A 25576-nucleotide genomic window follows, 5' to 3' on the forward strand; every position below is an offset into this window, starting at 1 on the left:
CTGTTAGCATGGGCATATTCCAACAGTCTTTCACCATGGATGTTGCATTCACCCAGACCAAACATCCCACACTTAGGATTCACTCTCATACCCTTTCTCACTTTTGCATTAAAGTCCCCTAAGATGAAAAGTACATCCCTTCTTGGCAAGTGATCCAACACAGATATGTAGGTTTCATAGAACTCGCTCCTCACTCTCTTCATTAGGCTTCTCTCTGTGGGGCACATAAACTACAACAATTGACACTTTGATAGGATCTAATACAAAGTATTGTATCATTAATGGGATTATAACCAAGAAGAACTCTTCTTGATTATAAAAGCTCTTGAACTTTCCTCAGTACCACAGCTACCCCATGATGCTTTGATTCACCTCCTGAATAAATAATTGACTTACCATTATGTCTTTTGAAATTACCTTCTCCATTCCATCTGGTCTCTGTAATTCCCAGGATGTCAATTTTATACCTTTTCATCTCTTTATAGATATCATGAATACACTAAGGATCACTTGGATTTTAAGAAACATGCTGACAATCAGGAGTAAAGAAGTTATTATTATAATCTATTATTCATTATAAGGGATTGATATGACCACATCTGGACTGTTGTGTGCTGATTTGGTTTTCTGGATTTCTTGGGATGCAGAAGCGGTGAGAAGGATTCAGAAAGAAGTGACTAATTGTGGATGTTCCCTATGTGACATACAAAGTTTAGACAATAGACAGGAGTGAGGGGATATATATATATATATATATATATATATATATATGTGTGATAGTAGTTAATAAGATGGTTTTATAGAGCAGATGATCAATTTTCCAGTATATGAATGGATGGAAGAGAAATTGGGGGGGGGGGGGAAATACTCTGGAAGTTGCATAAGAATTAGGAAGAATTGAATTTTTGGTTTGGAGAAATGGTAAATGAGTGAAATAGGTATAACTAGAGGCAGTCGTGAGTGATAGTTAATGTGGACCTACCGAGTCCTTGGACACCATGAAGATGTGTGTATGTGTGTAATAATTGTGAAACACCAGCATGACTTTGTGGAAGCCATGTATTTTGAAATATGCACTATTTAACAGATAAATATTATGAAATGTTGAAAGCTTTAGAATAGAAAAACAGACTGGTATGTTTATGAAATTAAGATATTTTGTATTAAGAAATGTTAAATTATTAGAACTTTTAAATGAAAAATTGGCAGTATTATGTACTTGTAAGTAAAATATGCATTTTTTTATTAGCATAATTATTTAAATGTATTCTGTAATTTAATTTTATAATCGATTGTCTATTTTCAGGTGTATATTTTGACACTAGAGTAGAAAATATAAAATTTGTTGATTTCTGTGGAAAATACAGACTGCCTCTGTTACAATATTTGTGCTCTCCCAACTGTAGTACTCAACCAGCTGTTGGTTATAATACCAGTTCAGATCCTGATACTTCTGATGATGATAACGAAGTCCCTGCAAGTAAACTGAAACGTGTCCTATTGGGCTAAAGAAAAAATGTACACAATTGTCATTACTGCCATTTGACTATAATAGTATTGTTTACAAGCCCGCTTTTCTACTTTTTAAACTGTCTCATGTTCTGTCTTGTAACATAATTTGAATTAATAATTGGTCCACCTTTTGGTATCATTTATTTTTATTTATTTTTTTTTCATTGTCTTAATCAAATATATAGGCTCAAATCAAATATATAGTGTTAACATGTTTACTCAAACAAAACCATATGTTGCCGGTGCACCATATGGTTTTGATTGTCTACTATACTGCATTTTATGTGGGAGGGGTTATGCGATTCATAGTTAGTACCGTTTTTACCCAGTTGTCTCTAATTGCACTGTTTGTTGAGAAACATATTACACAGCCTGCAGATGTCTCTGTACCTTATTCAGTGAAACAATAGGAATGTTTTACGATCTCAAACTTAAATTTTATTCCATGCATTAACGATGTTTAGCCGAAAATTGCCACGGACCCCCTGAAGACATTTTGCGGACCCACGGGGGTCTCCGTACCACACTTGGGAAAGTGTGGTACTTTCCTTTCTTAAGGAGACATTGGCATGTTTCCTTAAGACAGTGTTTCTCAATCAGTCTGGTTCAATCTACGCCATTAAGTTTTTTCCATTTTGGCAGTAAGATTGTCATGTTTCTGGATAACTAGTATTAACTGGTGTAGCACTTCACTTTATTTTTGTTTTTAACAACTGTAACATCAGTGCAAGGTAAGTTTAGCTTTCAGCCTCTCTGTGTTTGATACTCCATCGTCACTAAATTTAATATTTTTAATCTTAGTATCGAATGTAATAGTTTACATGTCTTCTTCTTTTCACAGGAAGTGATTTAGTGGGGGGAGACAAATTTCATCACCTGGTGTGAAACCACCTCTACTTTCTGGATTCTTGAAGTGGCTTGAATAAGCTTCAGGATTTCCAGACTGTGTAAAAAAATAAATAATATATATAATTGATAAAAATGGGGAAAAAATATACTTAGCCCACCCATGGTACAAATGTACTATAGATTTGCAAAATACCTTTCATGGGAATGTGAGAAGTACAGAGATATTTCTCTGCTGAGTGTTCTTGGTAAGATTTACTTGCAAATATACTTGAGAAATGGTTAAGAACATCTGTGGAAGAGAAGCTTGGTGAAGAACAAGCAGGATTCAAGCCAAATAGAGGTTGCCAGGATCAGAATTCCACTTTAAGACAAATAGTTGAGAAATCATGGGACTATAACAAACATTTGTATTTAAGTTTTGTTGATCTTGAAAGGCATATGACAAGGTGCCAAGAGGAAAGCTCTTCAAAATGCTTCAGTTATATCGTAAATGTAACATTATATTGAGCAGTACATAGTCTCTATTTAAGCTGTAAGTCAGCAGTTAGAATGGAAGAAGCTACAGGAAAATGGGTTGAAGTAAAATCAGGTGTGTGACAAGGGTGCACATTATCTTCACTGTTATTATCTTTATGGATCACATTATGAAGGAAAGTGGTATTAAATCTGATATCAAAATTGGAAATGTTAATATTGGCCTCTTTACTTTGAGCAGATGATGTTATACTTCTGAATAATCCAGCACAAGTCTGCAAGACTCCCTGACTAAATTGAATAACTGTTGTAATAAATTTAGTATGAAAATCGGTAATAATAATTCAATGAAAATAGGCAGAAACATTAAAAACTCAACTGTATCCTTGATGAACGTATAGAACAAGTAAAATATTTCAGCTATTTAGGCACAATTTTTAGTGCAGATGGAAAATTAAATATGGAAACAGACAGAATTTGTAAAGCTGATATAGTAGGCAGTCAGCTGAATACATTTATATAGAATAAGAAAAATTAGTCAAAACACTAAATTAGCTGTATACAAGATAGTGTTCAAACCAATTTGAAATTATGAATCTGAGAGCTGGGTTAGAAATAAAGCACTTAATCAAAGACTGGAGACCAGTGATATGAGAGTTCTGAGAAAGATTACTGACATTGGCAGTATCATATTAAAAATGAGAATATTAGGAAAGAACTTGCCATTGTTAGCTTTCAGGAATGTGTTAGTAGAGCTGATCTCAGATGGTATGTCACTTAATAGAGCTGAGGTTGGCAAGAAAAGATCCAGAGGAAGACCATGATGAATTGATACAGATATAAGATCCAATAATGTTTCAGTCTTGGCAGAGTACACATTAATTTGAAGGAAAATTGTTCATCAGAAGTTAGTAATGGTGTAACTTTTTCATGTAGCTATCATAATAATCTTGCACACTTCCCCTGAAGGTACATATCAAGAATTTGATGATGATGGCTTTCATTGGGTGGGAATTGCATTATAAAAAAACAGCCCCATTACTTTGAATTTTATATGCCATTATTAACAACACAGTAATAGTCATAAACAGTTTAATTTACAGTGAAACATCGAAATGCACCCCAGCAATGTTGTAAATAAACAGTTCAGGAAAGCTGTGCATTGATCAATTCATGGGAGAGCCATGTTGCTAAAACCAATGTATAAGCAAAATGCAGATCATATGAGCAAATGCTGTGTTATGTAAATAGGCATTGGTCATAATTGAAGAACATTGTATGAGCAAAGCATTGTAAGACTGCTTAGTTTCTTATATTAGTTATTCACTAATGTAATAATTTGCTCTTCAGATTTATCTACCAATGCTGATATACTCCATTAGGGCTGTGCCATCTATATAAATCATTCCCATTCCTATTTAAGTTTACCGATGTTTGTACACTAATTTCTATTTATCTGGCGTATCTATAGAAATTTATATGACAAAAAACTTTTCTACCATCCAATAAGAATAAATTACCACCTCTCTCTCTATTTCCTGGCATCTATTAAGGTACCCTATTGGTATCAACGTTTTATTATTATTATTATTTTTTTTTTTTTTTTTGGATACACTACTGTATTATTCTGAGATTAGAATCCAGGAACATCAGGACACCTGAAATTCTTGGAATCTGTTAAGTGTGATGTTACTCATAAGGGATGATACAGAAAATAGTCAGCATGAGAGTATTTTCTGTATCATATCATTTTCCATCATTCCACAATCGTAACACTGGACAAAGTTATTTGGAATGAAACTGAAGCAACGAATCTTGGTTTCATTCAAAGATTAGATTCTTTGTTTCTGTTTATTTAAATTTGATCATCTCTTTCTGGATATTGGTGAAACTTAACATCTGAATCTTAGCTGCTCTGTTTGTATATTTGTCTCAAAGTTTTAGGAAGCAGTCATGATTAACTGTTTATATATGTTTTATAGTAATAAGTTATGTAACATTACATTTGAATTACAAAAGCTAACCATTGTGTCACAGAGGCACAAGCAAGTAAACACATGCTGAGTGAGTGACTCATGTTTTAAATGTTCTCTCTCCCCGATGTTCTTGTAATAAAGATGAAATATTTTGGATTCATGAATTCTGTTTTTCTACATGTGCAGCTGCTATTAAAAATGGAGTATATATAAAAATAGAGTAAGACTGAATTCATTTTCTACCCAAGACTTTTTTTTTTTACAAATCTCCTATCCATTTACCTTAGAATGCTGGTTTCACATTTGGAAGTGGTGTACTACCATTTAGTAACTCTTCCTCATCAACTGTCTATCCTTTGATATAACAGCAAACATTTTATTCACTAAAACGAATAGACAGAACTCTAGCTCAAACTTTTGAAAATCAGGCTGCTTACTGATTTCCAGCAATTCCATTTATAGGTTAACTAGTCGCTATCGCTAGTTGCGTCTATTCGTTCTGACGATTTATAGACTTTACAGGTGACAAGAGTAAAGTCAAAACCAAGGACTCAACAACTGTCATGTCATGTCATGTTATTGTGAATTCTTTTTTGTGTTTTGAAACCAGATTGGCTACATCAATTATCGATTCTGGAACAAAGCTGAAAAAATAAAAAATAAACTTTTAAAAAATCCTGTAGTTGGCGACTGGAATCGAAATGACAACACTTTCTTCTGGCTAGAATTATGGAAATACTTCCATAAGCCATGTAGACAGCCTTAAGTAGTAGTCAAAAATTAATAAAATAGGCCATACTACAAGTTAAGAACATTACATGTGCAGCCATTGTGTGCCATAAACATGAAATAACTTAAAATGATATTTAAATCATTGGTTGCTAGCATAGCTCACCTGCAAATGAGGATTCTGACTACTCAAGCACTCAATCATGAGTACAGTTTGGCCTATTTTATTAATTTTTGACTTAAGGCTGTCTACGTGGCTTGTGGGAGCATTTCCATAATTCTAGCCAGAAGAAAGTGTTGTCATTTCGATTCCAGTCGCCAACTGCAGGATTTTTTAAGTTTATTTTTTATTTTTTCAGCTTTGTTCCAGAATCGATAATTGATGTAGCCAATCTGGTTTCAAAACACAAAAAAGAATTCACAATAACATGACATGACAGTTGTATTGTCATGTTATTGTGTAAGTCATGTCGATTCTGTAAGTGAATTTGAATGCGTTCAGCTGAAAATTTTCTATATAGAAAAGCTCATGCTAAAACTTAATTTCTTCATGACTTTCTATTTCACAACTTTATTTACAGCTCCTGCTAATTCCCACCTGATTTTCTCTTGATTCTATGTATGTATTCTGTAACTTTCAGAGCCTGTCCACAAATTTCATCGACAAGTTTTCCATTTAAAAAAATACTTGCAAGTTCTTTTTTTTAAAAAAAAAAAAACTATAATTATGATAATATAGTCCACATACACAATAAACAAATCACTTTACATGTTTACATGTGAATTTATAGTCAGTATACATTTGAAAAGAAAAATAAAATGGAGGGGGAGGGAACAATAATCACTAGATCGCAAAAACTAAAATTATGGGCAAGTCCTCTTAAATAAGAGTTTCACATGCTGAAATCTCTTTGCTGTGTATGAATAGTGTTTCTTACTACAAGGAGGTTGGCCACTAGGAATATATTACTCTATTATTATTATGGGAGGCCCTAAACATCATGTCCACACAACTATACGACATTCTCACAGTAATTATCATTTTGAATTGAACTCACCGTCATAGCACCCACAACACTCTCACAGCTTATTATTCCACTCATTTACCACTCTAAAAGTAAAGAACCCAGCTCTAACACCCTTGCTAACCACACTCTTGACCATCTTCCATAGGTGTCCTCTAGTTCTCCCACCACCAGTGCTGATCTCATAAATATCCTCTGAATTAATCCTATAGAAACCCTTTAGCAATTTGAATATCTCAATCATATCTCCCCTTTTCTGCCTATCAACTAATTTCTGCAATCCACAAATCTTCAACCTGTTCTCATAAGGTTCATTCCATAGATCTGCTATCATCTTGGTCACTCTCCTCTGGATCCTCTCCACCTCCTCCCCATCAAGAAGAAACCTAGGTGACCAAATCTGGGCACAGTAGTCGAGATGAGGTCTTACCAAGGCTCGGTACAGAGGTACAATAACTTGCTTGTCTCTGCTCGTCAAAGTATTTTTCAACAACCAAGTGGGTTGATGAGCTCATTTAGCCACTTTTGCAATCTTCCCCCCTAAACTTCATTTCCCTATCCATCAACACTCCCAAGTCCCTGGCATACAGTTCCACCAATGTATACTGCTGCTAATCTTTTCACCCCAAAATGCATAACCTTACATTTTGTCACATTAAATTGACATCCATTCTCCTTAGCCCAGAATTCCAATCTATCCAAGTCTTCCTGCAAGATTTTGACATCTTCTGCATTCACTATTGCTCTACCTGACTTTGCATCATCAGCGAACAAATGAACTGTTCCTATTAGATCCCTATATCGTTAATGAACAAATTAAACAGCAGTGGTCCAAGAACAGAACCCTGCAGCACACCACTAGTCACAGGCTGTCTTTTGGACTCTACTCTTGAATAAACTACTCTCTGATATCTGTCCATCAACCACTCACCAACCCTATATCCATTCCCATATGTTGTAGTTTACGAATTAGAATTCCATGTGGTATCCTGTCAAATGCCTTAGCCAGGTCCAGCAGTATCACTGTAAACCCATTACCCTTATCCAGTTCAGCCGTCACTGTGTTATAAAACTTTAGCATGTTACTGAGGCATGATTTACCCTTCACAAAGCCATGCTGTCCCCCGTACAGCATCTCATTTTCATCAATCCATTCCTGTATTTTTCCCTTGACTACTTTCTCCAAGACCTTGACAATGACTCCTGATATGCTGATCGGTTGTTGCAATGTGTCCTCACACTCCCAAGTCCCTGGCCTCATCAATCTCCTGGAGTACACTTCCACCAATGTGGTATACTGCTGCTAATCTTTTCACCCCAAAATGCATAACCTTACATTTTGTCACATTAAATTGACATCCATTCTCTTTAACCCAGAACTCTAATCTATCCAAGTCTTCCTACAAGATTTTATCTCCTGGAGTACAGTTCCACCAATGTGATATACTGCTGCTAATCTTTTCACCCCAAAATGCATAACCTTACATTTTGTCACATTAAATTGACATCCATTCTCTTTAGCCCAGAACTCTAATCTATCCAAGTCTTCCTACAAGATTTTATCTCCTGGAGTACAGTTCCACCAATGTGATATACTGCTGCTAATCTTTTCACCCCAAAATGCATAACCTTACATTTTGTCACATTAAATTGACATCCATTCTCTTTAGCCCAGAACTCCAATCTATCCAAGTCTTCCTGCAAGGAAGAGTAGCATATCAGGAGTCGTTAAGGTCTTGGAGAAAGTAGTCAAGGGAAAAATGCAGGAATGGATGGATGAAAATGGAATCAATTTATCTTTCGAAATGTCGTGAACTGTGCACGTGCACAGTTGGTTTAAAAGAGATGAAATGATTTTAAATTTAAAAATACTATCTGCATACCAAGTTGTAGACTGACTAATTGTAAATGATATAGATTTTCTATTTATATTTTCCCTTCATTTAGATTTTGCTCATCTTTCAATTTTGAAACGTCCATGTTGTTGGATGAGAAGTACCAATTCACTGAATGCATGACTACATTCTTCTGACGAGTTGTGGGTTTTTGGCAACCCAAAGCGAGGTGGATATCAAAATAATCGAATCAGTTGTCAATCCAAGTATCTTCTATGTACAGAATGGACCGAGCGTCAGTAGGATAGTCAGTTTTCATATAATTCTATAAAGCAACGTAAAATATTTGGTGATAGCACAAAAGCAATTGCTGTTTTTTTGTAAATTCTGCATCAGTTACGTATCGTTGAAGGTAATTTGCTCGAATGCTATGAAATATACACTGGGCGAAGTGAAAAGAAATAACCTTTTTTTCTGACTATCTGGGAATGCTGTATGGAACACATTAGCTAAAGTCACTTCAAAGTCTCATAATTCTAAATTTTTGAACTCGGGCAAAAATCTATGGTATGCATCCTCATGTCTTCGAGGCATTAATGCAAGTATCGTAGGAATCAAGTTATCTTTCGAAATTCCGTGAATTGTGCACGTGTACAGTTGGTTTAAACGAGATGAAATGATTTTAAATTTAAAAATACTATCTGCATACCAAGTTGTAGACTGACTAATTGTAAACGATATAAGTAGAAAATAGGATTCTGTTAAGGAACTGTTCATTTTCATATGTGACTATTCTGGCAGAATAATAAATCAGCAGCCTCATGGTCCCTTTGGAGAATAAAAGGCGTTAGCGGAACGCTATTGGATTTGGAGATAATTGTCCTGCTAGATCTAGGATTATTCAAATAGTCTTTAAACAGCGGTATTGCTTGACATTTCGCCAACTAACTACAGTGGGAGATTTTTCTGTGACTAAGCAGAATAATGAATTACTGAACGCATTTAAAACTATATTTATAAATTTATTTACACTTAATCAAACAAATACATTTATTTTACAAAGGATTATCTATCTTTTTCAATAACTAAAAAAAAAATAAACACTATAAAACTAGCTACACAAAAGTCATGGGACGACTTTGGCAAGAACATAGAAAATAAATATTAAGAAGGTGGCAAAATATTTTGGAGGTTATTGAAGAAGCTTAAAAATGGAGGAAGGAGTAATGTAAAAAGAGTTCGAGATAATAAAGGTGACATGAAAACGGGAGAAAAAGATATCCTTGAAGTATTGAGTAATTACTGTGAGAAATTGCTAAATGAAACAAGCAGTGATAGCACAGTGGTAAAAAAACACTCAACAGGCATACAGTCAGGAACACATCCATACTTGAAGTAGAAAAAGTCATCAAAGGCTTAAAATGTGGAAAGGCAGCAGGAGTAGATGATATTCGACCAGAAATGCTGAAGTATGGTGGTATAAAAATCTTGCAGTAGCTGCACTGCATAGTTCAGAAGGCCTGGACAGAGGGACGAATTCCCGATGATTGGAGTAGAGCTCTAATAGTACCCATATATAAAAAGGGAAATAAAACTGAATGTGAGAATTACAGAGGTATTTCCCTACTGAGTGTTCCTCGCAAGATATATGCAAGTATACTTGAGAAACGGTTGAGAAGAATTGTAGAAGAAAAGCTTGGTGAAAAACAAGCTGGATTCCGGCCAAATAGAGGCTGTCAGGATCAAATCTTCACTTCGTGATAAACAGTGGAGAAATCATGGGAATATAAAGATCTCTATTTGAGTTTTGTCGATTTGGAAAAAGGCATATGACAAGGTGCCAAGAGAGAAGCTATTCAATACGCTACAGTTACAGTATATGGTGTCAATGGAGCATTATATCAAACAATACTTAGTCTTTATTTGAGTTGTAAGTCAGTAGTTAGAATAGAAGGAAGTACAGGAAGGTGGTTTAATGTTAAATCTGGTGTGAGACAAGGATGTACATTATCCCCTCTGTTATTCATTATCTATATGGATCACATTACGAAGGAAAGTGGTATTAAACCTGATATCAAAATTGGAGATGTTAATGTCAGCTCTTTGCTTTATGCAGACGATGTTATACTTCTAAATAAATCCACTACGAGTCTGCAAGATTCCTTGACTAAATTGAATAGCTGTTGTAATGGATATGGTATGAAGGTCAGCAATAAAAAGACAAAGACAATGAAATTAGGCAGAATCGTTGAAAATATCAAGTGCATTGTGAACAGAGAACATGTGGAACAAGTAAAACATTTCCCCTACTTAGGCACGATTTTTAGTGAAGAAATCAAAAAAAAAATCAGCTAACGCCTTTTTATTCCCGTATACCGGGAGTAGGCGAGGCCATTTAGCCCTATCTAACTTTTGGAGACTGAGTGGGCAGTTCAATCTCCACTGGTACCAATAAGAGATAGATGGCCCAAGGCTATCACTAATTAAGCAGTACACAGAAGAGAGACGGCTCAAATGTGCCGCCATCTCGTGGTCCCTGACCATAACACAATATATTTAATGTCTGAAATAATGTGGGTTCTACGGTCGATTTTCTTGAGTTTACAGGACGAAAAACCCGAGTTTCCAGGAGGAAAAACCCGCTTGCCCGTGCCCGAGATCGACTAACTCGGGAGCCGGTCGAAAAAAGGCTTAGAAAAATTTCCTCTAGTCGCCGACTAGACTCGAAACCAAGTCTTCCTTCGTGCGGCCAAGCGCCGTGGTATGCAAACGCCACATCCACTGAGCTACACAGCAACAGAATCAATAAAGCTGGTATAGTTGGAAGTCAATTGAATAAATTCATATGGAATAAGAGAGAAATTAGTCGGAACACTAAGACAGTGTTCAAGCCAATTTTAACTTATGGATCTGAGAGCTGGGTCAGAAGTAAAACACTTGACCAAAGACTAGAGACTGCAGATATGAGAGTCCTGAGAAAGATTAGAGGTGTGAACAGAGGGCATCAATGGCAATATCATATTAAAAATGAGGATATTAGGAAAGAACTTGACATTGTCTGCATCCATGAATGCGTTAGCAGAGCTAATCTCAGGTGGTATGGTCATTTAAACAGAATGGGCAAGGAAAGATTGGCAAAACAAGTGTTCTCGGCGAGGTTGGCAGGAAAACGACCCAGAGGAAGACCAAGATATAGGTGGATTGATACGGTACAAAGTGCCTTAGACGATAGAAATATAAGATCTGATAATGTTGGAGTCTTGACAAGTAACAGACTGATCTGGAGGAAAATTGTAGATAGGAAGTTGGATAGGAATGATGTAAATTTTTCATGTAGTACTATCATATCCTGTACACCCCTTGATGGTACATGGCAGGAATTTGATGATGATGATGATCTTTTTCAATTTAGCTACTTGAATAAAAAATTCTACCCTATGGTTCTTTATGAATTGGTCAATAACATCGTCATAAAAAGTTGGTTGTAATTTAATTTTCTCAAGCAACACACATGTAAAGGCTGGCTGAAGCTCATTTGCTAGAGCTACGTTGGTTGTTTATGGCCTTGTGTCTAAGACGACGTGAAGGGAGCGGAAATGGCTATACGCGCGTGCTGCAGCGAGTACTTGGAATCTCGTACAACCGAGCAAACTAAGGCAGCTTTGACTAGAAAAGCGAGCATAGATACACATGCTTTGCTTATTGAGCTTTGCATCGATACTGTGGTGGCCAGTGAAAATTTTAAGTGGGGGTGCTGGATTAAAAAAAAAAAAAAAAAAAAAAAAAAAAAAACTTTTTTTTCCTAATCAGTAACGAATTTATTAATAAATAACTTTAGATATTAAAAATTGTTTTATTAAAAATATTTCATTCTCACCACGAACAAACACCAATAATAAAAGTTTCATATCGATAGCAATGACAAGTGCAAACGAATATCAGCATTAGATTGCAGTGCATTTGTTTCGTGTAACGATAATTGAAAAAATATAATTATTTTCATATTTTGAACAGTGACACTCGTCATAATTCAGCCTTGTATCTATAATAAATAAATAATTATGTATTATTTTAACAAAATAAAATAATATTTACAAAAAAATAGTTCACCACGAACACGCACCAATAATAAACGTTTCATATCTCACAGAAATAACAAGCGCAAGCATAAGATATACCCCAAGCGGCAGTTTTATCTAATGACATAACGTGCAACGACAGCAAACGAATATCGGTCAGATTGCAGTCCCTTTGTTTCGTGTAACTAACCACCACTATTATTATTATTATTATTATTTTAACGGTTTCTCCATTGAGTCAAAAGACTCATCACGGGAGACCCGACATTGGCAAACTAACCATTATTTATTTACACAATACCTGTCATACCTCTCCTTAAATTCATTCACAACCACCTCTGGCAAAGCATTCCACCCATTCACAACCCTCCAAGTAAAAAATCTAGTCCTAACACTCTTGTTAACCACACTCTTACACAATCTCCAGGAAAAACCCTTCATTCTCTCACATCCTGCACTGGTCTTAAAAATATCATCAGTATCAATCCTGTAAAATCCCTTTAACAATTTAAATACCTCTATCATATCGCCTCTCCTACGTCTATCAGCTAGTTTTTGGAGCCCACAGATCAATCTATCCTCATAGGGAACATCCCACAGACCTGCAACAATCTTTGTAACCCACCTCTGAATCCTCTCCACCACTTCCGCATCACAAAGAAATCCTGGCGACCAGATCTCTCCACAATAGTCCAAATGCGGCCTTATTAATGCCTTATAGAGTGGAACAATAACTTCCCTATCCCTGCTTATTAGTGTGTTCCTCAACAACCATGTAATTTGATGTGATGTTTTGGCAATCTTTGCAGTATGCCCCTTAAACTTAAGTTCTCTGTCCACAATAACTCCCAAGTCTCTTGTCTCATCAACTTCCTGCAGTTCAGTTCCGTTAATATAGTAAACAGCATGCAATGTCATCCTCCCGAAGTGCATCACCTTACACTTAGCCACGTTGAACTGACAGTCATTTACCTCAGTCCATACCGTCAGCCTATTTAAGTCATCCTGTAAATTATTTACATCATTTGAATTGATTATCGCTCTTCCCAATTTTGCATCATCAGCAAACAAGTAGATATTTCCATTCAAGGTATTTCCAATAACATTGATGTACAAATTAAACAATAGGGGACCAAGCACTGAGCCCTGAGGTACACCACTAGTCACTTGCCTTTTCCTGGACTCAGCTCCTCCGTAAACTACTCTTTGATATCTGATCCATACCCCTTTGCTCTAATTTATGTAACAGAGTTCCATGTGGAATCCTGTCAAAAGCCTTTGCAAAGTCAAGCAGCATCACTGTAAGGATTTCCTTTATCCAACTCCACTGTTACTTTATTATAGAAAGTAAGCAAATTACTTAGGCAAGACCTACCCTTCAACAAACCATGTTGCCCCTTATAAAGTATCATATTGCTGTCCATCCAGTCCTGAATTCTAATTTTAACCAATTTCTCCAAAATCTTAACCACCATTCCAGATATATTGATTAAAATATTATTCTTTTCATATTTTCAACAGTGACACTCTTCATAATTCAGACTTGTATCTATAATAAATAAATAATTATATGTTATTTAAAAAAATAAAATAAGATTTACAAAAAATAGTTCACCATGCCCACACACCAATAATAAACGTTTCATATCTCACAGAAATAAGGCGTGTAAGCATACTAAAAATACACTGCCGTTTGAGCAGATACAGTTGAGAATGACGTACCGTGCAATGACAAGAGCAAACGAATATCGGCGTTAGATCGCAGTGCATTTGTTTCGTAATCGAACATTTCCAATTAACTATTCAGTCAATGTCTAAACATAAGTTGTAACATTTAACATGTTGTACTGCGTTTATATAATGTAAGCATTGTTATTATTTATAAACACAAACAAAATTTAATTTTTTCATTTTTTTCCTTGTGGGTGCTGCAGTGTCGCTGTGCTTATGTACGAGCCGCCACTGGTCGATACACAACGCAAAGCTCAATTATTGCCGCGCAAGCTTAAGACGTCTTTTGCCTACAAAACTAAAAGTCTAAATGGAATGCTTATAAACAGATGCATTTATTAACAAATAGATATTACTTCTTTCTCAATTAATGAGCTTGCGCAGCAAGCATGAAGAATTCGCCACTGCAGTGCCATAACTAGCTTTTCATGTACCCTGTGCAAGATTTTATTTTTGGAATCCCCTTTTTTTAGAAAAATAAAATAAAATAAAGCAAATACGATAGAAATAGATCGGTTAATTTTTAACTTTAACCAGAAACGTTACGGAATCTGCCCCCACGGCGGGCAATATTTGAAAATGAAAATATAATACTGATTATTTTGTTGATATTCCATTTCAGGACTTCTTCGTCCTTGGCTCTGCTGTTAAGTACCTTTGCAACCTCGACATGAGCGATACTACCCGCATGATTGTTCTCTAATTCACTTGATAATACTGTTACTAGCTGTATGAATACTTACACACCAATGCATATATATACTAGGTGATCCAAAAGTAACAGAAAAAGTAAAAATTTAATAATTCGAAAAGTACAGTAGCATGATGAGGTTTTCACAGAAAGACATGGGATTTTTTTAAATAACGAAAACTTTTATTGCCAGAATAGTTACATTTCCCCCCGATAGGTGGCGCTGTAGCGTCCCCGAGCTGCTGCTCCGGGACGCTACAGCGTTTTTTACTTGCACTACACTCAAATAATGAAAACACGAAAAGTCACACTAAAAAGTTATTTTTGAAACAAACACCTCACTCTTAGACGATTCAATAACAAATGAAGTTAAGGAGCAACCAGGCGAAACTTCCTATCTCGGCAATGCAATCAGTTTTCGTGATCTCGAAGCTGTCAACAGCGCTGTGCGCCGACATTGGTATTGCGGCATTATTTAAAGTGTAGATAGTGCGCGCTGTTCAAAATACGTATTAAAACGTAATAATTGTTTAGAAAAAATTTTCGCTTAAAATAATCAAGATTTTTATGCTGTTTACTGAAAACATTAATCTATTTTAAAATACTATAGGAAAATGTCTTGGCTTGGGGCCCCTCAAAGCTTGATGACCCTAGGCACGTGCCTCATTGCCTTAATGGGTAATCCGCCACTGCTGTGTAGTGGCATAAGTGTTTCACCTTAAATAGTTTGTGTTCTGTCCTTGCTTCCCGTATGAGTGTGGACTCTTCCCATTGTTCCTAGAATATCAGATATACCATTTTATTTTGCAACGATTGTAATCTGTTATGTTTGTAGTCTGTGCAGATGATGTAATTGCGTTTCGTAAAATGTTTTCGCATAATACTAAAGTATTAGATTACTGTCTTTATGTATGTTGGAACAGTGTATTTTAATCGATATAGTTTGCTTGCTATTATCCTGAGTTTGTTGTGTAGATAATTTTTATGGCTATTCCAACTTTGATCAGCATCGAAGTGAAGTCCGAGGTAATAATACTAATCTCTTCATTTTCGCTTATCCTTTCAGGTAGACGAAATGCATCACCTATTAATCTGAGACCAGGACTCTGCTTACCTAGTCACTAGAGCAGAGTTTTCTGATTATGTGATGCTTACCTTCACCTACTGTGTTAATACTAATACATACTGTAGGTTTGTAATCTTTCGTTAGTTGGTATCAAAAGACGATAACATTCAAGGCGCTCTAGCGTAGCTTGAGTGTAATCTTTGTGCAATGGAACAATATTTCTTAATTTGTGTATGGCTCCCACCAACGAAATGTAAACTCACTGTACGTTAGTTGGTTTGGTGTTTTTTTTAAATATTTTTATTTATTTTGCATCCAACAAGCAGGGCGGTGGAATTTACCTCCCACGTAGACACTTTCGCGAACGTCCATGCAATCTGCAGGATTCGAATCCCTAGACCAGTGCATTCCCAACTTTTCATGTTGGTGACACACTTTTTAGACAAACATGATTTCGCGGCACAGTAATTCAGTCTAATGTGCCTCTCATGGGTCACGTGGCCAGATCAGATGTAGTTTAGGTATATGCTTTTACAATTATATTTTGTATAACTTTTAGAAGGTTTATTTAAAAATCTCTTCCTGTTCATCCGATACCGGGTTAATAAAAATTCACTATTTATAGTAAGTGATTAATCACTTACTCCTTTTAAAACTGATCCCATCATTACTATAACAAGCAACTCCTTTTGATATTTGATAAGATCAAATATCATATAACTCCTTTAAAGGTTGCGTGATATAGTTAGACTATACTCTTGTCTTGAGGGCACGACGCAACCTATCTCATGAAAATCTTTCATTTTTATTAAAAATATATAATACAGTATGATCGAATAAAAAACACATCAAGTGAGCTGAAATGATTCCCACTTCTGAATTTTTAAATGTATTTAATATAGGGAAAACAGATTTCATAGCTCGCTTATTGAGTTTTTTCGATCATACTGCATTTTTATATATAATAAAATATACAAAATAAAGATATATAATATATTTATATTTATTTCCAAGATTAATGTCATTGCTATAAGAAATAGAAAGAAAAGAAAGAAATATATAATAATAGAATTTTAATGAGATATATGAGCTTCATGGGGGATGAACACAGCTTTTCAATATTTGGTGGAATAGTAGATAAAGACACTCGCATTTCGTCATCAAGCATTCTTAAGCTTCCACATTTCAATGTCTTCATGTTTGCCATCGTTGAAAAGGATACTTCACACATGTATCTAGTAGAAAACTGCAAAAGAATTTTAAACGCTTTTTTTACCGATGTTTGGATGCATTTTTGAAACACGAATCCAAAAGTTACGAATCCAAAATCTTACTTCATGTAATATACATCTGTTATATTATTTGTAGACTGGTCCCTCCTCTTCCTCCCTTGATTCTTTCTTTCTTTCTTCTCTTCTTGCTCCTTCCCCCGAATGCTATTAGAGTATTCGAGGGGATCTTTCCTATTTTTCTATGTCATTCCGTCTTGTGCTAACAGGACATTAACAAACACTGTAACATGATCAGGCCATCAAAAAATGTTCATACCGCATCGTCCGTCGCGCGGGTTACCAAGGGACGCGTTCGGGTTTTAGGCAGAGGGACCCGTTCGAAAAATATGTTACAGTCTCCCTTAGACACCACTCCTCAGCACTCTGCTAGAGGAAACTCCATCAATGGGCCCGCTACCCGTTTGGGGAGGTGTTTAGGAGCAGCGCAAAGAAATGGTTCTGCAAAAGGACGGAAATGGCAACGACAACGGCACTAGACTATGGCTTTAGGCAACTGGAACATCTTCTCTCTGACAGGGAAGGAGTTGGAACTAGTTGAAGAAGCCAAGCGCTACCGGCTAGACTTAGTCGGGCTTTGTTCAACCAAGAGGAGAGGCTCTGGAACTGTCGACCTGGATAAGAGGTGGAAGCTCTACTACTCTGGTGTGAGCCCAACAATGTCTGCTCAGGCGGTTTGGGGATACTCATAAGCCCCCAGCTGTCAGACTGTGTTGCTGAGTGGATCCCATTGGCGGGACGGGTATGTGTATTAAGGCTTCAGATGAAAAACCATGATTTGGCTGTGGTGCAAGCCTATGCACCTAATCTGGAGTCAGAATACCCTGCCTTCCTAGAGGAAGTGGATGCTGCTTTTGACAGGGTGGCAGACATGGAATCAGTCCTGCTAATGGGCGACTTCAATGCACATGTTGGAACAGATGACCAGACATGGAGGGGTGTGGTTGGGAGGAACGGTTCCCCTGACCTTAACGCGAATGGGTTGAAATTATTGGACTTCTGCTGTACTAATAGCCTGTCCATAATGAATACCTTCTTCCAGCACCGAGAAGTCCATAATTATACCTGGTACAGAGATACACTAGACCAAGGTCTCTGATTGACTTCTTTGTAGTCTCAGCAGAGCTTTTCCTCAGTGTTGGACGTTCGTGTGAGAAGAGGGGCAGAATTGTCAAACCTTGTTGTGTGCACTCAATGGCTTCAGAAACCAGATGCTACCATCAACGCTGGTAGGCCTAAGCAGCTATACCGTGTGAAATTGGAGACATTGGAAAATGAGGCTGTGAGGAAGAATTTTGCAGGTGACATTTCCTCCAGGTTCAAAGAGATTCCCAAGCATACTGCAGATGTTGAGGAGGAATGGAAGCTGTTCAGAACAGCTGTCACTGCCTCTGCACTCTCATGGTGTGGCAGAAAGCGGCTCGGCGTGGCAACGGGCAGTGAGAAAAGGACACCTTGGTGGAACCAAGAAGTCCAAAAAACTGTCTGTGCAAAAAAGGAGTCCTACCTAACATGGCTTAGAGTCAGGTCACCTGAGATGCGTTTGCAGTATGCTGAGGCACGAAAAGCTGCTGCTAAGGCAGTAAAGACAGCAAAGCAGAAGGCTTGGGAATCCTTTGGAGAAAGATTAGATTCATCCTATGCAAATGCAAACAAAATATTCTGGCAGACCATCCGCCGCCTTCCAGAGAGGAAATCGTGCACAGCAAGGGTAATTAAGGCCTCTGATGGCGCACTTTTAACAACCGAGAAGGATATCCTCCACAGATTGAGGGAATACTTTGAGAGCCTTCTTAACCCGGGTGGCCCAGCAGTTGTGGACATCCAAGAGGTGCAGATCGGGTCAATGACTAGTCTCACAGCAGAAGAGGCCCATTTAGCAATAAAATCGCTAAAATCGGGGAAGACTGCTGGCGATGATGAAATTCGGCCCGAAATGCTAAAAGCCTTAAATCGAGACGGTGTTCTCTGGCTGACTCGAGTGTGTCAGGCTGCTTGGATATCTGGGCGAGCACCAAAGCAATGGCAGACAGGCAAAATAATACCAGTCTTTAAGAAGGGAGACCAGAAGGATTGCAGTAACTATCGTGGCATCTCTGTGCTCAGCCTGCCTAGGAAAGTGTATGCTAAGTGCTTGGAAAGACGGTGCAGGAGCATAGTTGAGTCAAAGTTCCAGGAAGAACAATGTGGCTTTCGTCCTGGTAGAAGCACAACTGACCAAATCTTCACTTTAAGGCAAGTCTTTGAGAAATCTTGGGAATATGCCAAGAATGTCTACACATGTTTTGTGGACTTGGAGAAGGCATATGACCGGGTTCCTTGGGATAAGCTTTGGCAAGTAGCACAGGAATATGGAGTGGATGGTCAACTATTAGCTGCCATCAAGTCCCTGTATGAATGCCCAGAGTTTTGTGTCAGGGTAAACAGCACAAAGTCTGAACCTTTCACAGTCTCCGTTGGCCTCCGCCAAGGGTGTGTTCTGTCACCCCTCCTTTTCATAATATTTATGGACTGGATTGGTAGGCACAGCCGAGGCAGTGAGTGTGTCAGAATTGGAAAATGTAGCATTGGACGTCTGCTTTTTGCAGATGACCTAGTTCTGCTTAGCTCTTCCACAGATGACCTCCAGTGGACACTGGATAGGTTTGTAGCTGTTTGTGCAGATGCCGGAATGAAGATCAGTGTGGCCAATACTGAAACATTTGTGGTCTCAAGACAACCATCCCAGTGCACTCTAAATGTACGTGGAATCCCAATGAGACAGGTGGAGAAGTTTAAATACCTTGGGTCCATATTCACGAATGATGGGAAATGGGACGTAGAGCTAGATACTCGAATTGGCTTAGCAAATTCAATATTACGGGAGCTTGGCCGTTCAGTAGTATTGAAGCGGGAGTTAAGCCAGAAGGCAAAGCTGGCTGTCTTCAATACAGTCTATGTCCCCATCCTCACATATGGTCATGAGAGTTGGGTAATGACCGAAAGAATGCGGACACGAATCCAAGCGGCTGAAATGAGGTTCCTTCGAGGGGTTGCGGGGCTGACAAAACTCGACAGAGTCAGAAGCTCTGCAATTCGGGAACCCTCAATACTCAACCGCTGCTTCTCCGTGTTGAGAGATCACAGTTACGCTGGTACGGGCACCTGGTCAGAATGTCACAAGAGGGGCTCCCTCAGCAGGCCCTCTTTGCGAAGCCAGAGGGTGGGAGGCCACGTGGAAGGCAAAGGACTCGCTGGATAGATTATATCCAAAACCTTTGGTGGACACGTTTGGGGGATCCCACCAGAACACCTGAACTTGGTGGCAGAGGATCGTGACCATTGGAAGTTCCTCTTGCAGCTTTTGTCCCCACAACTCAATTAGGAAGAGTGGGCCTTGAAGATGTATGTATGTATGTATGTATGTAATCCAAAAGTTGTCTAAATCACCCTCTTCATACATCATTAACAGGCTTCGATCATTTTTTATTTCAGCTAACTCTTCTTCTTCAATAAGTGACAAGTTAATCGTTGCAGTTGAAAAAAAATTGATTTCTGATCCAATCGTCTTGTATTTCAATATTTGGGAAGTAGTGATGAATTTTCTCTCCGAGCATTGTTAAGTGGTCAACAATTAGCGAGCTGATATCACATTTTAGTTCACAGTCTACAGTTTTGGAAAACATTTCAAAATTTCAAAATAAACGAAGCGTGGAAAATTTTCCTTTACACTACTTCCGTATTAATGCAGACCGTTCAACAGTTGATTCTTGCATAGTTTCCTCTATAGTCGATACATTTTGTTCATCACAAACTTCACCTTCAGCTTTTCTTTTATTAATTAGAAACTTATCCATTTTACGGGTAATTCAACACCAATTTGATAAATAAAACTGTGCGAATTTATTGTAAAGCTTTAACAGTAACTAAACATAAAATAAAAGTACCAGCTCTTCGTTTATTCACGTTGCAGTTAGAATAAACATCAATAATAACATTTGTATGAATAAGTGGGGGCGCTTTATTTTTATTGGTCGAACGATAATAAAACCGAGCGACTATTATTATTATTATTATTATTAAAAAAAAAATCAGCTAACGCCTTTTTATTCCCGTATACGGGAGTAGGCGAGGCCATTTAGCCCTATCTAACTTTTGGAGACTGAGTGATTTTGGAGACATCACTAATTAAGCATACCGCTTAATTAGTGATGGCCCAAGGCTATCACTAATTAAGCGGTACGCAGTGAAGAGAGACGGCTCAAATGTGCCGCCATCTCGTGGTCCCTAACCCTAATACAATATATTTTTTTTAATGTCTGAATTTTTTTAATGTCTAGTCGCCGACTAGACTCGAAACCAAGCCTTCCTTTGTGCGGCCAAGCGCGGTGGTATGCAAACGCCACATCCACTGAGCTACACAGGCTCTTTTATTATTATTATTATTATTATTATTATTATTATTATTATTATTATTATTATTATTATTATTATTATTATTATTATTATTCGTGACACCTCCAAGGAGTCCGAAGACTCATCGCGGGAGGACACCTACAACTGTCTCAACCACTACCGAACCTCTACCACGAATCTTCTCCATCAGCGCCATCTACCGCCCACCTCCACTACTACCACGTGATAAAACCACAGGGATGAATTCGGCTGCATTTATTCTCCATTATTTATCGAAATATATTGATATGAAATATTCTTAAAGGTTAAAAATAATTAAAAGATAGTTTGTATATATAATTTTGAAAGTGAAATTTAAATTCTAGAACGTAAAACATCTTGCAGTTATATTCTATTTAAAGTCAAGTATTTTTGGGACTCCTTAGTGCAGCTAAGTGACAGTAAATGTAAACAGAAGCTGCACAATGTAGCTTCTGTTTACATTTACTGTCACTCATACTTGAATGAACTATAGAAAACCCCCAACGAAAACGAAACTGATGGTGATGGTTGCATGCAAGTCGGTATAGACTCAGGGAGTGGCTTCCGAGCGGTTGACTAAATATCTTCTTTAACGGCGCAAACTAAAGTCGTACCGGTACTTTGCGAAATGGATTCCGCTGTGGAAATTTTCAGCGATTATTCTGTTTAACGTTTTATGTTCGCGCGACACACCTTCATATTGCAGTCGACACACTAACGTGTCGCGACACACAGTTTGGAAAGCTCTGCCCTAGACCGTAGGTTGTAGTGGGCTGCATTTACCTCTAAAACCAAGCAGGCTATGCAAGGTTGGCATTTCGTATATGATAACTTATTATATGCTACTGCTTCCTCAGTGATCATTATTCAGGGAATGCCATCCTAAGAAGTTACATAAAGTGTGAAGTCTAAAGGAAATAGATTTTTTTTTTTCACATTGAGAGTAAAATGCATTGCCAAAACGTGTTGTAAATGCTAGGAATGTGAATGAAACAAGTGGCTAGCTGAGAGACATTCAACAATGATTCAGTTTAGATGTACCTCATGGAGTGTTGTTATAAATCCTTTAACTTTCTAACTGAAATATTTAGCTTCTCTTTGATATAAAATAATTAAATAATCCCGCTAACGCCTTTTATTCACTATAAGGAGTAGGCGATGCTTTCTTAGCCCTAATGTGCGGTTCAATCTCCACTGGTGCAAATCAGAGATAGTTGGCTCAAGAATAATTATAAATCATATTGGGTGGAGTGAGAGATAAGTGCCGCCATCTTGTGGTTTGTAACCTTATCGCAGAAGTCTGAAATAGTGTGGGTTCTACGATCAATTTTATCGAGTTTACAGAAAGAAAAAATCCGTCTGCCAGTAACAGATCGACTAACTCGGGAATCGGTCGAAGAAAGTCTTCATAAGTTTCTCTAGCCGGCTACTAGAATCGAACTTAGAACGGTCCTTCTTCAGGTGGCATAGCGCTATAGATGAAAATTCTTGAGCAAAGAATGCAAATTCTTTGCTCAAGAATTTGAATTTTAATATATTGTATTGAATTTCATATCAACACAATATGTTAAAACTTATTCTTCCTTTGGGGGAATGAAAGGCGTTAGTGGAGTTATATTTTCTTTATTTCTTGAACAAATCAATCTTACTATCTACACCATCATCACTAATAAATAAATAATTCTCTAAACACATGTATCTTAACATTAAAAATATTGAAATTCAGACTCTTTGTTGAATAATATCCTTTTCATACAGTTTTACTAATAACATCCAAAATTTGCTGTTGGCAAAATACGGTAGGTATCAGCTCTCAAAATGGCAAAGACAGAATTATGTCTTTGCCATTTTGAGGCCAATTTTTTGGATAGTCGCATACATGTTAAGACAATAAATTATATTATATATGTTAGGAAGGAAAGAGAAATAAGTTGAGATAAAAACAGAGCAGTTAGATATCACCAGATTTCATTGGGTGTTAAGAGGGAAAAAAACCATGAATAGCGCTCAACATTTGGCCAATGGAGAAGAGATTTTGGTTTATCCTTTGGCTTACCTATCCAAACACTAAGTATGGTATATATATATATATGTAGAAAGTATTTTACCTTGGGTATAATAAATGTTAAAAATACCAAGCAATTTTAAACCTGGTTTTACTCCATTTCCCAAGTAAGCAAACAGACAAACAAGTCAAGTTTGCGCCTGCAAGTGATGCAAGTCTAGCTGATCCTACAGGTAGTGCAAGACCAAGGCAACTCTTAGTAAAGGTGGCATAAGCTCTGATCACTAATCTTAATATTTACCCTTAATGGCAAAACACATCTCCTAGAAGGGGATGCATGATGTTTTGTATTACAGGCAAGGGGCCACTACCCAGACCAGTTTCGACCTTTATTGAGGTCTCGTCAGTGGGAGCTAGGCTAGAAATATCAAGATTTAGTAATACACAGCTTATAAGTATTTTACCAGAACAAGTTGCCATAAGGTGTTTTAACCTTATTAAATAAAAATCTCTGGAGGAGATATAAATGTAGAAGGTATTTTACCTTGGGTATAATAAATGCTAAAAATACCAAGCAATTTTAAACCTGGTTTTATTCCATTTCCCAAGCAAACAGACAAACAAGTCAAGTTTGCGCCTGCAAGTTTGAATAAAAGAAAGAATCACTATTGAAGTATAACTTCAATGAAGGCAGATGGTGAAGAATGGTAGTAACAGAAGAAATTCCCCAATTATTAAGTAATGATTTTGTTGAAGGCAATTACTTGTAAACCGTTTTCCCACGAGAAATGGCAGTGCTCTGAAAAAGCGGCTTAAGTCTTAATGCACAAAATCCCAACGGTAGTGGAAAGAAGGAAAGATAATAACTTTATATAAAGTAGGCTCTCAAAATATCTCAAGAGGGAAAGTTAAAGCCAAAATTGAGGAAATAATGGCTGAATAGGATACTCCAGGGAGAATTACAGCTTCGCAAAGGGAAGATTTTCTTAAGTAACTTGCTACTTTTTGTAAATAAGCGATTTTAGATACTGTTAAACTTTGCAAAGGCATTTGATTTGTACGAATTTTTTTTTAAAAAAAGTTGGGATAAGAAACAGTGATAACAACCAATGAACAGAATAAAGGAAAAGTCAGGTATTTGGGCTATAGCTATTACATTCATACATTAATGAAATACGGAATTATTTGAGAAGGAAATATCTAGTTATGCCAATTTGGGAAATCAGAAGTTAATTAAGGTGATGTACAGATCTTGAAGGTTAATTTATATTGGTGGCAATAAGAGATAATGGAGATTGGCTGTTTGTTCAACCTTATAAAAATGTGTTGTTGATTTATGTGCATTGGGCTGAAAACATTCCATAGTGTGTATTACATTGATAGGGATACCCTGTAAGAAATACTGAAGGTAAAAATAAAACAAACTCAAGCTATTAAGCCATCTGGGTGCTTCAATGAGTAGTTTAAGGGTCATTTAGATAATACCATTCATCTCTCGCCTAGAGACTTTCACAAATATCGATGCCTGCATCGGGATTCGAAGCTGCGACCTGCTAGCCGGAATGAGACTGTTTAATCCACTCGGTTGAAAATGCCGGCAAAACCGAATCTTTTTTACTATTATTTAGGATAAGAGTAAATCGGAAAGGACATAAAATACGGACGGATTTTTGGCTAAGCCGATGATATAAAAAATTTCACCCAAATGCTTTTCAAATCATGGGTGCGACAACATCCTACATACACAGTAATTGGGTTCCCTTATGCCCACTAATCTGCAAGATTAAATAATCTTGCAGATTAACTGGCCTCGAAATTTCATAAACCATTACTGTTTAGGAAGAGATTCAATATTGTTAGAAGAAATTGTGAATTATCTGTAACTTTGCCTTTGCTCAC

The 25576-nt window shown here is 37.1% G+C and overlaps 1 protein-coding gene across 1 annotated transcript in view; it reads left to right on the forward strand.

Annotated features, from left to right (window-relative positions):
* The window catches only part of LOC150093930 (leucine-rich repeat-containing protein 58-like), a 65317-nt gene extending 63666 nt beyond the window's left edge, over positions 1 to 1651 (forward strand). Inside the window, exon 4 of the mRNA XM_090412665.1 lies at positions 1307 to 1651. Within this exon, the coding sequence (XP_090268791.1) occupies positions 1307 to 1509 (203 nt within the window). The 3' untranslated portion in view covers positions 1510 to 1651. The remainder of the gene's footprint in view (positions 1 to 1306) is intronic.
* Positions 1652 to 25576: the final 23925 nt, after the last annotated feature.

The sequence above is a fragment of the Typopeltis vanoorti genome, chromosome 23 (genome assembly GCF_054136105.1).
Source record: "Typopeltis vanoorti isolate ZY-2024b chromosome 23, IOZ_Tvanoo_1.0, whole genome shotgun sequence".
Taxonomy (NCBI): domain Eukaryota; kingdom Metazoa; phylum Arthropoda; class Arachnida; order Uropygi; family Thelyphonidae; genus Typopeltis; species Typopeltis vanoorti.